This window comes from Apaloderma vittatum, unplaced genomic scaffold (genome assembly GCF_000703405.1).
Source record: "Apaloderma vittatum isolate BGI_N311 unplaced genomic scaffold, ASM70340v1 scaffold1755, whole genome shotgun sequence".
Classification (NCBI taxonomy): domain Eukaryota; kingdom Metazoa; phylum Chordata; class Aves; order Trogoniformes; family Trogonidae; genus Apaloderma; species Apaloderma vittatum.
Window position 1 is genome coordinate 19,153 of NW_009716277.1, and position 13,630 is coordinate 32,782.

General features: G+C 42.0%; 1 protein-coding gene across 1 annotated transcript in view; it reads right to left on the bottom strand.

Moving 5' to 3' along the window:
* Window positions 1-5,784: 5,784 nt before the first annotated feature.
* LOC104273948 (band 4.1-like protein 5) overlaps window positions 5,785-13,630 on the bottom strand; it is a gene marked incomplete at its 5' end in the record, with an annotated part of 21,190 nt that continues 13,344 nt past the window's right edge. Inside the window, 8 exons of the mRNA XM_009869445.1 lie at window positions 5,785-5,842; window positions 6,673-6,809; window positions 7,198-7,239; window positions 7,983-8,060; window positions 8,976-9,054; window positions 9,617-9,727; window positions 10,362-10,423; window positions 10,996-11,124. Of these exons, the coding sequence (XP_009867747.1) occupies window positions 5,785-5,842; window positions 6,673-6,809; window positions 7,198-7,239; window positions 7,983-8,060; window positions 8,976-9,054; window positions 9,617-9,727; window positions 10,362-10,423; window positions 10,996-11,124 (696 nt within the window). The remainder of the gene's footprint in view (window positions 5,843-6,672; window positions 6,810-7,197; window positions 7,240-7,982; window positions 8,061-8,975; window positions 9,055-9,616; window positions 9,728-10,361; window positions 10,424-10,995; window positions 11,125-13,630) is intronic.

The following is a 13,630-nucleotide window of genomic DNA, read 5'->3' on the forward strand; positions in this document are numbered from 1 at the left end:
AGATCTGAGATGCACTGTTGTATCATAAATCATATTATACAAGGGGATAAATTGATCAGCCTTAACTATCTCAACAAACCTGCTGCTGTCTTTAATTACCATTTGGTTTCTGAACATTAAAATGCAAGAAAGGCAGAGGGATTTTCTTTTAAAGCTTAGACATTTAAAGAGGCTTTAAGTAATGAAAAAATAAACTAAACATGTTTCATTGCTTTGAGTTATAAATGGATTTGACGAACAATTTGGTGACTTACCAGTGGGATCATAGTTTGACCTACACAACAAATTATGCCACAAGGGAAATTACTTTTGATGAGCTTAGCCATTCGGATAGAATTATTTCTCTACCTTTTGATACTTTCCCAAGCTTACTAACTGTTGAGAAATGAAGATGATCAAATGGTTTGGTTGCCCTTTGCTGCTGCCTTAAGCATTTCACCAAAGTCAGGGTTTGGAAAATGAATTGGTTTTTTTAAACAACCATTAGGCACCACTGTCCTTCAAAACCTAAACCGACCCCTTACTGGAAATAAAAGCAAGACCGCTCAGTTAACTGGCAGGCACTTCTGTCTGCACGTTGTGAAATTACTCTCGGAAGTTCAAGCTTCTTTTCTGGGCACACACCTCAGTACTTTGATTTTCAAACCTGCTTAACTCCTGACAGTCCTCCTGGACAATCTCAGCTCTTTTGAAAAGAAGATATTTAATTCTTTAGCATCTATCTGCGAGTTTAGATTCCATCTTCAGTTACGCTTTAATTGACAAGAGATTAAGTTTCTAACTTGGCCTGCACTTTTGACATCCCAAGGAAGTTTATAAATCTCTCTCCGACCCACATACCCCTCGCCCTCCACAACCTGGCTGACCCACTTGGTCTTCATGGTTGTACCAGTGTAACACGGGAGTGCTTAAAGATGACTCTGCGACACTTCTGCGCTGACGTGGTATATTTAAGACAAAACTACAGCAGAAACATTTCAAGACTGGGTTGAGTGGACTACAAGTCACAGTTTCTTGTTCCCATGTACAGTATCAATACAGATCTTAGTGCAGTGCCTGAAACAGTTCATACATTGCTACTGTTGTGGAACAGAAGAGGGTGCACTTTGTTTTATAAAAAAAACCCAAATAAATTACACATTGAGAGCTACTGCCAAGCTTTACATATAAAAGGTAAAAATACAGTCAGTAGTTAGTGAAGCTTCAACAACAAAAAACCTAGCTAAAAAAATATTCTTACATACTTTAAAAATAAGTTTGTCCAGTTATAGGTGGAGGAGAGTGTGTGTGTGGGTTTTTATGATGCAGAGTGCTCAAGCCAAGCAGTAAAAAGCAGGTGAATTTTGTAGGACGAGCTCACAGGTGCCCAATGACAGATCCTGACTTCCCACTCCGCCCGCATCTCCCTCTGGAAGCCCAGGAGAAGCCAGCGCAGCACTTACCGAAATCACAGCAGCTCTATCTGCCTCCACGTGAGCACAGGGCCGGGTGTACTTATGCTTGTGGTGCTCACACTCTGACCAAACACACACAGGTGACACCTGCATCACTGAAAGGCCATTAACATAGATTACATTTATTTTTTTGGTATAAAAGTTAGGATTGTCCAGCTGCAATTGAAAGCTGTGACATTACCATGTCCAACAGCTACAGATACATATTTACTACAACTAACACTCTTCTGCCCCCAGAGAGCTGGCTGTGAAACAGAGCTGCTAACGCTTCATCTGTACAAGATTTGGATTGCACCAGAATACGTTCAAAATGTGAAAAATAGATCCAGTGCTGTTAGTGAAAGACATGTGGAGCTTAACAGTACAGCTTTGCTTCAAGGAATGAGAATGAGCAAGGTGCAAAGGGGGAAGAGGCAAGGGCTGAAAGTAGTTTGTGGAAAGAGACCCAAATGTAACTGGACTGTTCACCTGAGCTCTTCTAACAGTGCTGCAGATTTTCTTGCCAAAGTCTTGTCTAAAAAATTGTCTGAAACATAGCTTTTACACAGCTGTCTGTCTTTGAAAAAACATACTTGAAATTTAAATTTAGAATTGAATACCTTCAAGCTAATTCATTAACAATGACTGATTACCATGTGACTGGTTAATGTTGTTTGTCTTCCTCATATTAAGCCCCATCACCGATGAACTAAAGCAATTCCCTTAATTCAAGCATAAGAGGGCCTGAACTCCCACATTTTAATACCAATTTCAAAGCCATCAGGACTGCAGCCACATGCTCAGCACCTGCAGCCTCTCTGGTCTCTTCCTGTTGGGCTAAACGAGTGAGACTGAAATGCAGTTTTAAGGCCCAGCACCTCCCCAAGATCAACTGGTTTGAGATACAGGGGGGAGGTTTTGTATAGTTACAAGTGTTAAGATTTTATAGAATCTTTTACTCTGATCACTTACAGTGTGTCTGGAGTAAAATCACTTTCACTTTTAGATCCAATCATTTAAGATTTTAGTTCAAGTTACCACTCTATAGAGTTTGAAGAAGCATCCACCTGCTCAGCACTGCATGTACACACAGCAAAAGGGTGCATGGGCAGTTAGTGAGGACAGCTGGGATATGCATTGTTGAGTCAATAGGGCATAACTTGATTAGGGAAAAAAAAAACCCTGAACTTTTTCTTTTACATCAGGGAGCTGGCTTTTTCCAAATGACTGCAGCAGAACATGCATTTGTTCATTCCTGCCAAGTCTTACTGCTTTTAAGTGATTGGCACACCTGCCAACATCCCAGTGCCAGATTCACACCTAAGTTTGGTTTATACATTTCTTTAAATAAATACCAAAAAATAAACTTTTAGAGGATGATTGGATCTTATAGCCAATCAATCAACAGTACAGCAATGGTAAGAAAATCCCTTTTCCCAAGCAGCACACATGCATTAATTAATAACACTAACTGCAGGAACTATTCTACCTATTAGGGTTGATAGAAAGCAGGTGATGAGTAATGCCCCGTTACCTGTTAGCCAGTCATGATGCAATGTGGTACCTGGAGTTTTAAATCAAAACAGTGATGCCAAAACTACAGGATGTTCAGGTGCCTTCCTGTTTGTCCATTCAGATCACATTACTGTGGTGCCTTAGTCCTGCTTACTACTTACTTACTGCTTACTACTCCCTATATAAACAATTATTTGGATTAGCTAAATAAGCTACATCGAGTTAAATGAAATGAGTATTTGCTACACGTATCAGGTGTCACTGGAAAGAGCTGGGTTTGCAGCCCCAAATGTACTAGAAATTGCAAGTCCCCAATTTAACAGTTGGAAATTTTGAATGGACATTCCGCTCTGATCCCCACTGTCCCAACCATACTGAATTAACAGTCGGTGACTTGGAACCATTTAGGTTTTAGGGGGACAGACACACCACACGTGTTTTACTTGTTTGCTGTATGTGATTGCTCGGGAGGAATCTCGGGATGGTGTTCAACATGCAAGGCTGTAAAACTGTAAACTTCTTCTGCTTTGGGGAGGGATTCAAGCTCACAGCTCACAGAGCTCCTGAACCCAACGGGAAGAGTCAGATACCAAACACGCCTTAAAAGAAAATGCTACTGCGTTCTCTCTATTTACAAACCCAACACATGTAGCTGGCGAATGCCAGCTCAGCTGCTGAGCAAACAGATCAACAGCAAGTGCCAAGTTTCCCCACACAGTCCTGGCTTTGTGCAGGAAGCAGACTGTTGCAGACATAGCGTCCCTTTTCCTGCAGGAACTTTGCTGGCAACTCTATTATTCATCCAGACAAAGACATTTGATCTTTGAATTGGGATCCTTCGACGCTTTAATATGCAATAAGGCTCAAACTTAAAAGTATAAAAAAAGCTCCAGTGCTCCACTGGAAGTATCAAGGACAGAGCTGCACAGCTGGCGAGCAGAAACGCTCCACACGGCGCAGAGCAGCAATTCCCCTCTGGCTGGAGTGGAGACCCAAAGCACCCACCACCCATTCCGACTCCTAGTTCTTGAGGCAACAGCCACAAATCATGGTCTGCAGAGGGTCGCTCTGGTACGTCAGACCTAAGAGCTTCCCACAGCTTCTGTGTTTCTCTATTAAGGCCTTGGGGGTTTTGAGGAGCGGCAGTGGGCCACGTAAATACCACGTGGCTTCTTCCTTAACACCCTCATTCAACATCTTGCAAACAAGCACAAGAGCAGCAGCGAGGATGCCCCAGTGTGGAAGAAACAGCCTAGCAGGGCACCAGCTTACCTGCACAACCCACAAGTGGTTTGGTCCAGATCTCTGTCTATGCTGAGATGCCCGTGCAGCTGGTGTGCAGAAATGAAGTTGTGCATAGAGGTTTCAGAATCGACTTTCACATTTAAAAAAAATGTTTCTAAGGACCACATGTATATAAATATTTATAAACAGCAGCACTGTGCAGAAAACATCCTCCAGCCCCAGTTGTTTCATCTGTGCTTTCCTGTCAGGAGATGTAAAGTTCATCATCAGGCTTCTGGACTTCTCCTCCCTCTGACTCTGCATTGACCTTTTTCACAGGCTGTCCCCCTGGGGTCCATGTGCTTACCCCTACATGTCCACATGAGGATCCTGCTGCCCAGGACTCAAATGTTCTTTTCAAACTCTACACACTGTATTCTGTACTTCACCGGAGCACCAAAAGGCCTTCACCGGCTCTGTGGAGCATGCTCTTGCAAGCGCTCCAACCTCCCTTCTACAAAGAAGTGAACTGCTTTCACCTTAATCTTTCTATTCTTTGCTCCACATACAAGTTAGATGACACCTGGAACAGGATTGGAGGTGTTGGTAAGAACAGATGTAGTTGTACCCTCATGCCACTAACACACCTGGCAAGTATTGCCAAAGCACGGCATCTGGAAACAACTCCCAGAAGTAGCATGAACAGAAACAAGAAAATTATTTTCCTTCCTAGTCCTATTTGACAACAAATCTAACTGATAAGCAGTTCCCACAGTAAGCTGTACTCATACCTTCACTGCTTCAGCATTTAAAACGTACGTATCTCTAGCCTAAAATGCATGTATTTGAGTCATACAGGAAGTGAAACAATGACTGTCAAAATGTGGGACCTCTGCTGTAGTCTGCTAACGCTGTAAACTGTTTGGCAGGTTAATTTTCCTTTTCCTGGTTGCAACAAGCACCTCAAATGCAGTCAAAGCAGCTGGCTGCTGATGGACTAGATTTTCATCCTCTCCAGGTACTGTAACAAGAGATGCAAGAATTATTAAGGGGTTTAAGGCCAAAAAGGAGAGTATGTGTTGGTAAAACAAAATAAAAACGGAGGGAATAATCCCACAGAAGAAAATGTCCTTGGCGATATGAAACAGTCACCGTTAGTGTGACCACAAGGTGGCTCTACAAGTTCTCCTAATCTTCCCAGTATTGCTCTACAGAGGTGGGGACACGGTGCTCACACACTACATGGCTAACGTCACAGTGAACGCCTCCTGTTCACACTCGAGAGGCAGCGCAGGGTAAGACTAAACCTAGCGTGAGTGGAACACAGCCAGATTCTGTTCCTCACATTCAGAACTAGCTCCAGTGTGGTATTTCATTTCTCCTCAGGGAGAAGATCAAATGTGCATGTGGTTTCATATCCCGGTTTAGACTGTAATTCCAGTTAGACTGCAATGAATGACTGAAGTCTCTTCCTGGATCCTAGGAAACAGCTGGCTGTTTGGTTCCCGTTCACCAAGAATTTGATCCCAAGCAAGTCTTTTGGAAGGATCCCTTGAAGATATGTTAGAAGATTGGAGTTTTTACAAGGTGGGAAGTGCAGAAACTCCTCCTTCTAGAGTTCAGTGGTGAGTAAACATTTTGTTCTTATCGTAGCATCCTCAGTAACTGGGCTAGAAGTGGTGGTGTGGGGAAAGAAAAAAAAAAGAGGCCCTGTAAATACACTCCTTCAAAAATATCTGCCACAATGGATTATAAAGGATGAATACTGTTCCAAAGAGCATTAATGGCTGTTCCCCTCCTAATTTAATGAGGCCAAAGGAGAAACCTTTCCAATGCAGAAGAGCAAACCACATGAATTTCACAGAGTGCAGCAGTAGCATCACTGCCGTCTGTGTGTTTAAGAGGTTCACTGAAAGGCCTGATTGTCACTGCCATCATTCTGCCTCACCAAAACGGAATAGGAAAGGGAAAGGTTTCTACAGATTCTGTTCTGACTTCCTTATGGCTTGGAAATAACTGGGGGACAGGCCTCCCCAGCTCCCACATCTGCCAGTCCTCTGACAGGTACTGAAACACTGATGTTTCTCAGAAAATTCATCTGTACCACACTTACAGTCCAGCAGCAAAAGATGCTGGCAGATAAGGAAACTGAAGTGAAGTTATAATGAAAAAGAATTCACCAATTTTACAACACAATGACAAGGGGTTTACCTCTGACTCTAGCTAAATTTGTGTGCTTCATTCCTACTTACCTGAGCTAACAAAAAAGTTTTCTCACCCTTCAAACAATGTTATGTAAAAATATACACACATCAGGTAGTCTATTTATTTTTAAGATTTCAAACGCTAAAAAGTGAGACAGAACTAGAGTGTATAAGCACAGCAAAAACAGGCACTGCCTTTAAATCACCTCCATAACTACTGAAGTGGAAGCTGTATGAGCACACGCTTCCTTTCCGTCCCATGCAGCCTTCCCAAGTGAGTGCTGAGGAGACCTCACCTTGCCAGGGCTTCCGACGTCTGCTGGGACGGCGGCGTCGATCCAGCTGACACCAGCAGAGTCTCCGCGCTGCCTTTCCCGGCCTTCGTGGCTAAGGCAACATCATTTCCCAAAGGCCCATTGGAGATCAGTCCTGTCTGAATTGCGGAGAAGACGAAAGAGGAAACTGAAATAAAAACCTGCCAGGACATGACAAGATGATTTTTCAATACAATTTCTTCATTACAGTAAAAACTACAATTTGCCAGGTTCCAGTGTGAGCCTCACTAAATGCAAGTTCTTGAAGAAACTTTATGGCATTTACTGCAATATAATACAGCAAAAAACTAAATTTCAATACTAACAGGATATGTATGTTGTTTGATTTATTCCAGCTTAATTAGTGGGCTTTTTTTTTGGTCTGGTGCATTATTTTATGTGCTTTCACATTGTTACAGTTTACTATTTTACTGAAGCTCCTGTTGCTTAAATGTGACAAAAGCTTTTGATTTTTTGTAGGTGTTAAGAAATGGTCAGATAACTCACTGGCACTATCCACCTTGGTGTTATCTTGGGCTGGGAAGACACCTACGAAAAGCAAACAAAATGCTCATTAGAAAAGGTTGCAAGTAGCTGAGAACATTCTGAAAACAACATTGCCTCCCAAAACGATCTCGGGTATTCTCTGAACCATGAAACTCGAAGAAACTCGCTGGCAGCAGTTTCAGCATAGCCTCCCTTCCAAAACGCAACTGAACCCATTATTTTTTTCTACTTTGTGGACAAAGTTAACCAAGAGCATACTTCTGAGAACAGTTTAAAGGTCCTACTCCTTCCCCCTTGTTGATTTTTTTTGTGTACGCAGTGTAACTCCTTTTGCACTGGCACAGATTATAAGCGATTTGTTTTTCCTCTAAATAAGAAGGTTGATTCACACTAAAAGTTTATTTTTCAAGTATATATTTTTATTTATACATACACACAAATACATACATCTGTGTGTGTACATACACATTTACACATGATTTCTGAAGTCTTATATACACCAAAAGCCTGAAAAGCAGGCTGGCACTTGCAGGTGTACTAAAATAAGACTACAGGCTCAGATGGCAAGTTAACTCTTCAGTTAACCCCTTCAATTCCTTTACAGAGCTGTAGGGTCCACAACCCTCACCCAGCCACCCTTCGAGTAGTGGGGGCAAGTCTGTCACTGCATTGCCCAACTGCAGCAGCTCCACACCTGGTGGACAAATACTAAAGACAGAGAACAGTTTAGGAGTAAAAACCACTGTGTGTGTGAAGGAAGAAGTTTGGTTTTGAAATACATTTACCCGAGGTGTGGCTTCTGTAAAGTCAATTAGATTCTCTGTCAATGATGTTAAGGAAACGTCCTGGTCATCTGGAGTGCTCTATGGAATAAATCAGTTTTGAATTGAATTCCCAGTAGTAACCAGATGGTTCTGTTGAATATTCTAATGGCTTCCCAAGTTATAGATCAGTGTCCTTAATGAACACCACTGTACCAGGTCTGTTTTCTCAAATCTTTCCATATCATCTTTTTTAATAGCCTTTTCACTTCACTTATTCTCATCAAGAAACTGGAAACAACGTCACTGCCACGTAAGCTGTGAAACTGTTCCCTTCTCCTAGGTGAAAATGGGGTACTGCACCATTCAACAGGAAGGTCTATAAGGTCTGTGAGCTGAGTGTTTGAACTTAGAAGATGAAATTGGTAATTATTCAGTGGGATCAACTACATAATACTGGATTAGAGGGACAACAGCTAAAGGGCGTAGTGCTTTCATGAGTCAGAATAAACCCCTCAGTCTGCTAAAGTAGCAGGGAAGTCCAATGCTAGACTCTTCTTTTGGAGAGGGGCAAAGGAAAGCTGATCCCTGAGTTGCTACATGCATTTCATGGAGTCTAGTTAAAAATTACCTTATGCTTAAGGTAACCAGAGTACAACAATTAAACATTTCCATTTTAGCTTTTCCCTCTGTGGTGATTTTTATAGGAAATAGTTATGCCAGAATTTCATCCCTCTTTCCTGGTGCATCAAATCATTGGGATATGAAAACAATTGATTAAGAAAAAAAACAAACTTTCGAGCAAAGAACCTGACAGGACACTCAGAAACAGCCTTTGAAGAGATCTGCACCGTGTCCCAGTCTGCTCCAGAAAGCACCCTTTGGCATTCACCAGCCACTGGTATTCAGTCAGCTATGAGAGGCATGCAGCAAGGTCTGCTGTGCCTGCCTGGAGGCAGTAGCAGCTCAAAACGTGACACAGAAACTTCCCAGGCTGGCAGGTGCAGGTGGTGATACCTTTGAAACAGCAGCCTCCTCAGCTGGAATCAGCAGATCCTCCTGGTTCGGGGCAGCGTTGTCCTCGTTTAATACATTTCTGAAAGGGAAGGCAGTCTCATCAGCACACACTGACTGCCTCCTGGCGTGTCATGCAGTTCTCCTTCCCTGACAGCTCAGCCCAAAAACTCAAGACACCAGTTCCATGTGAGGCAGACAGAAATGAGTATGTTGAAACAAATGCCTTCCAACTACCCCAGCAGATTACTGATCTCCTTCATAGTTTCAACTACACCTGTGTATAGACCCAACAGTATCAGTGCCTTCAATTTCAAAGCAGCTTCTTCAGCTTTTGTTTCTAATTTGCCTGAAGCCTTCCCTGCCACATTCTTATCTTCCTCTTTAGAGCCAGGGGCAGCAGGATGTCAGATACTCCAGTCCTTTCAGAAGATGAGAGAGATTCGCTTACTGCTTGCTAGGATACTCCCCCTGAGGCCTGGCCTACACTGGTTAACTGCGGCAACGCTAATTAAAGATGCACTGGTAAACCTGCTTAGTTAGTCTAACTGGCCAGCAACTGTTCCTCATCTTTTCAGACCTGTTCATGAAGATCTGCACGTGGTTCCCTTACCACAGAAACACGTTTCTCCTGAATCACTTACGGAAGGAAGGTGTTTGAGACAGGGATTGCTTTCAGCAACTCTCTTGGGTCTTGAAATACTGGACTGGTTGCTGGGGAACTACTTCGTGTTTTGCCTAACGGGAGAATGTTCCTGGCACAAAACAACAAAAAATAAAACAAAACCACAAGTACAACCTTCCACTGAAAGCTCTTTGCAAATCACTTGCTACAGTGTATTTTTGAGATTGCTAGATGTGTGTTTCATTCAAAATCCCCAATGTGCTTGAGGTCTGACACATGCTCATTTTCATAAATGGTCAAGAAATTACACGTCGTAACCCTTTAACTTTTTCAATGTCCAAAACCTCACTGGAACTAGCAATTATTTGAAATTCAGCAATTCTCAGGAAATCAACTGTCAGTATCACGTTTTCATACATGTTTTTTTTTTTTCTCCTCTAGAAAACAGCTCCTGTAAACAGACACATCCCCTCTCTCCACAGTGAAGTTGTTTATGGTTTAGAAATAACTGTGGTGATTGAAGCTGCTCTTGGATTTATCAAACTAAAGTATGAGAGAATAAAGTGTATCTAGGTTACCTTGCATATAATAAAATTCAGCAGTTTTAATTTTAAAAGTAACTCACGCTCTTATCAAGCTAAGCTGCACTATGATAAGGTAAAACAACAGTCACCGAGCCACTGAAAAACCACACCGAGCTGCTGGTTCTCAGCACTGTTCTGGGGTAACTAGATCACGCATTTCTTTCCAAATTTGTTCAGTACCTGGCAGCAGCGTCCTGAATATTGGAATTCTTGACACCTGTCAGGCTGTCTTCTCTTACAACCTGAGAGGAAAAAATGAACAAAGATAGAAATTTCTGATACCCGTTTCCATCTTGTGTCAGTTCTGAGATTCACAGGAAAGCTGAGCACCTCCCTCCCTGCACAAGTGGACACGCTCAGGGACATAAAACATGAGTTCTGTGTGAAAACTTCAATGCATAAATAGAAATAAATCAGTGGCGCAGCCAAATGAAATGCCATTATTTGCTACAGAATTTTCTAGAGTATGCTAGAACCAGAGTCTTAGTCACAGAAACTGAGTAATTTCTTGGTTGGAAGGGAACTTTTGGAGGTTGTCTGGGTCAATCACCACTCAAACCAGGGCTTGTTCAGGGCCTTGTCCAGTTACAGGTTGAGTATTATCACGGATGGAGATTCCTCCTCGGGCAGCCCTTCCTGGGGGTACTGGACCCAGCTATTACTGTGATGAAAGGCTGAGAGACTCTCTCTTACTCTCCCTCGGACTTTGGTTCCTGGAGTACCGTTACCTGCAAGGCACCTTCTCCAACACCAGGCAACTGAAGAGAAATGAAACATTTGAGAATGTCACGGTCCTTATCAGTTGAGTATTTACCTTGTGCCCTGCTTCTGCCTGGGCCTTCAGGATATTGCTTTTGATATCTGCTGGAAGCCACGCGGCTGCTGCGACTGGGCTATCAATTGCGTTGTTAAGACATTTATCTGTCAACTTTACCACTTCATCCTAGACACGGGAAAAATCTTTATTAGAGGCAGTCGCCACATGGAGAAGTCCGGGCTGAAGTTTATTAACACCTCTAAATAACAACATGGCTCTGAGCAAGAGGAGAGTCAGCAGTTCATACTGAAATGAAAAGGGAATTTTTTCCTTTATTTTGGAACTCATTGTAAAGTCACAGCAAAACGTGAAGTAAAAAAAAAAAGCACAAGGTTTAACAGTGGAGGTGCAAAGTGCTGTGCTAAAAACACAGCGTGCAAGAACAGACACGGACCCTAAATTTGCAGTCTCATTTACTGACAGGAAATCAATACAGCAGCCGTCATATTATATCGTATCATATCAGTACAGCCTAACTATAAATTGATAATTACTCTCAAATGCACGTTGGGAAGATTTCTACCTTAAAAGCTAATTAGAACAACAGATTAACGTGCTATTAGCTACCTCTCCTATCACTGATTATATCAAAGTAAACTGGCAGCCAGATATGTAATAAAGATAATTAAAAATGAGATACCTTTCGCTATAGTCTACTTCATTAAGTGATCTGCATTTCTTAATTAAAAACTGTTAATTAAGCATTCAATCTACTAATTGCTATTTGATTAGCAACAGAAGTTAATTAGCTGAGTGGAAACTAAACCTTGTGACCTTTCTTCGGGGTGTGACTCAGTGGGGGGAGGCAGAGCCCCGCTCTCCTCCCCATGTGCCCCCCTCGCTGGCTCCCCAGGGCTCTCGCCCAGTGGACAAGCGCTGCAATTCCTGCCCCAGGCCCCAGAGTGGGCACAATCCTGCTCCTACGGACTGCAGCAGGGCCAGAAGCAATGAAACCCATCGCACACAAGAGAGCAGAGGAGAGAAGTTAAAATGAGGTGAATACCTGCCCTCTAGCCCTCCATCACCCTCTTCTAGCTTTTTTTGTTGACTGGAAACACTAGTGGGTACTTCTAGGTATTTGGTCTTTAGAAAAGGAAAAATATTTCCTTTTCCTGCCTACCTCTCAATCACCCTTGGGGTATCCAAATAGGAATTTACAAGACTATCTCTAAAGGAGAATTCATTTTAAAATTCTGACCCCAGTCAGCAATACACGTGGAAAAATGTTCAAGGGTCACTGTCAACGTAAGAATATATGAGGACCAACAACCACTGTTGCTCCTGACTACTGCTAGCAGCTATTAAAGGATGCACATTAAAATAATTCATGAAGACTAACAAAAAAATTAATTATTAAAATTTAAGTGGTCTTATTTTAGAGAAGCTGCTGGAATTGCCAAAGGTCTGGAATACTTAAAACTGAATAATAATAACAATAACAATAATAATTTCTATTATATCATATATAAATAATAATTATCATTAAGATTACATTAAAACTCTATATTATTACTACTACCACTACTACTGCAGTACCCAACTCTTGATAATTCTCAAATCCTTACACTGGATCTCACAGAACCAAGTGCTGTACATGCACAAACTTCTAATTCATTATTCCAGAACCACTGATACAGTCAACTTATTTTACCCGAGCACCTGAGTACATTGCTGCTTTAAGGACCATTTTGTGGTTTAACTTCCCCTCAGCTTTCTCCACCCGAACATCCAGTTTAACTGGGTCACTCCAGTCTATCAGCAAGTAAATTTCCAACTACTGAGAAGTTTAGTACTATTAAGAGATATTTTAACATAATCAAGTATAAGTTCTGTGTCATCAAGGAATTATTTTGATCAATATCAAAGATGCATTTTTCTCAATCATTCCCATTTTGTGCTTGAAAAAAGCACTGGTGTTTTACTGGGGTTTTTAACGGAAAGAGCAAAGAGCTATGGAGGAAACATCAACATCTCAAGACATCTAATTTAAAAGACATTTCTATTGTTCACATAAACCAGTGAAGCTGCTGGGGTTTGTCAATATTCTGGCTCGTTATGAATTTTTATTGTTTCCGTGCATTAGAAAAACTACATTTGTATTCTATTCTTTAATGAAAATATGGAGCTAGGCAGCGATGTAAAAAGGGAAGATTCAAGGCAGCAGCAGGGCATCCCAACTCTTTGTGCTTTTGAGCAGTGTCCCTGGTGTCACTAAGAATCGCTGTGCAGGGAGAGGGAGCCTAATGCAGGCACATTTCAGAGCAACTTCCACCTGCTTGCAGGCCACAGCTCGATCAGAACAAGAAAACCCTGCCAGCCTGGCATTTCTGACTCTGGAGGAAACTTCAAATACGGGCAAACAGGGTGAACTTTTTATTGTTCATTTCACTTCAGAAGCTGATGAAAGCAGAGCGTCAGTGTATTTAAGAGCTATTTGCTCTCTTTTGTCAGCTCTGGTCACTGCGCTAGTGGAAGCCCGGAAACGACAAAGTCACATTCTTCCATCCAAACAGATTTTGGCAGGGAGCAGCGGTGAAGAATGAAGCCATTCATTCCCCCCCTCCCAGTTCTCATTCTAGAAAGATTTTTCTTATTCTTTAAAAGAACACGGAGAGCTAGATAAATATTTCCC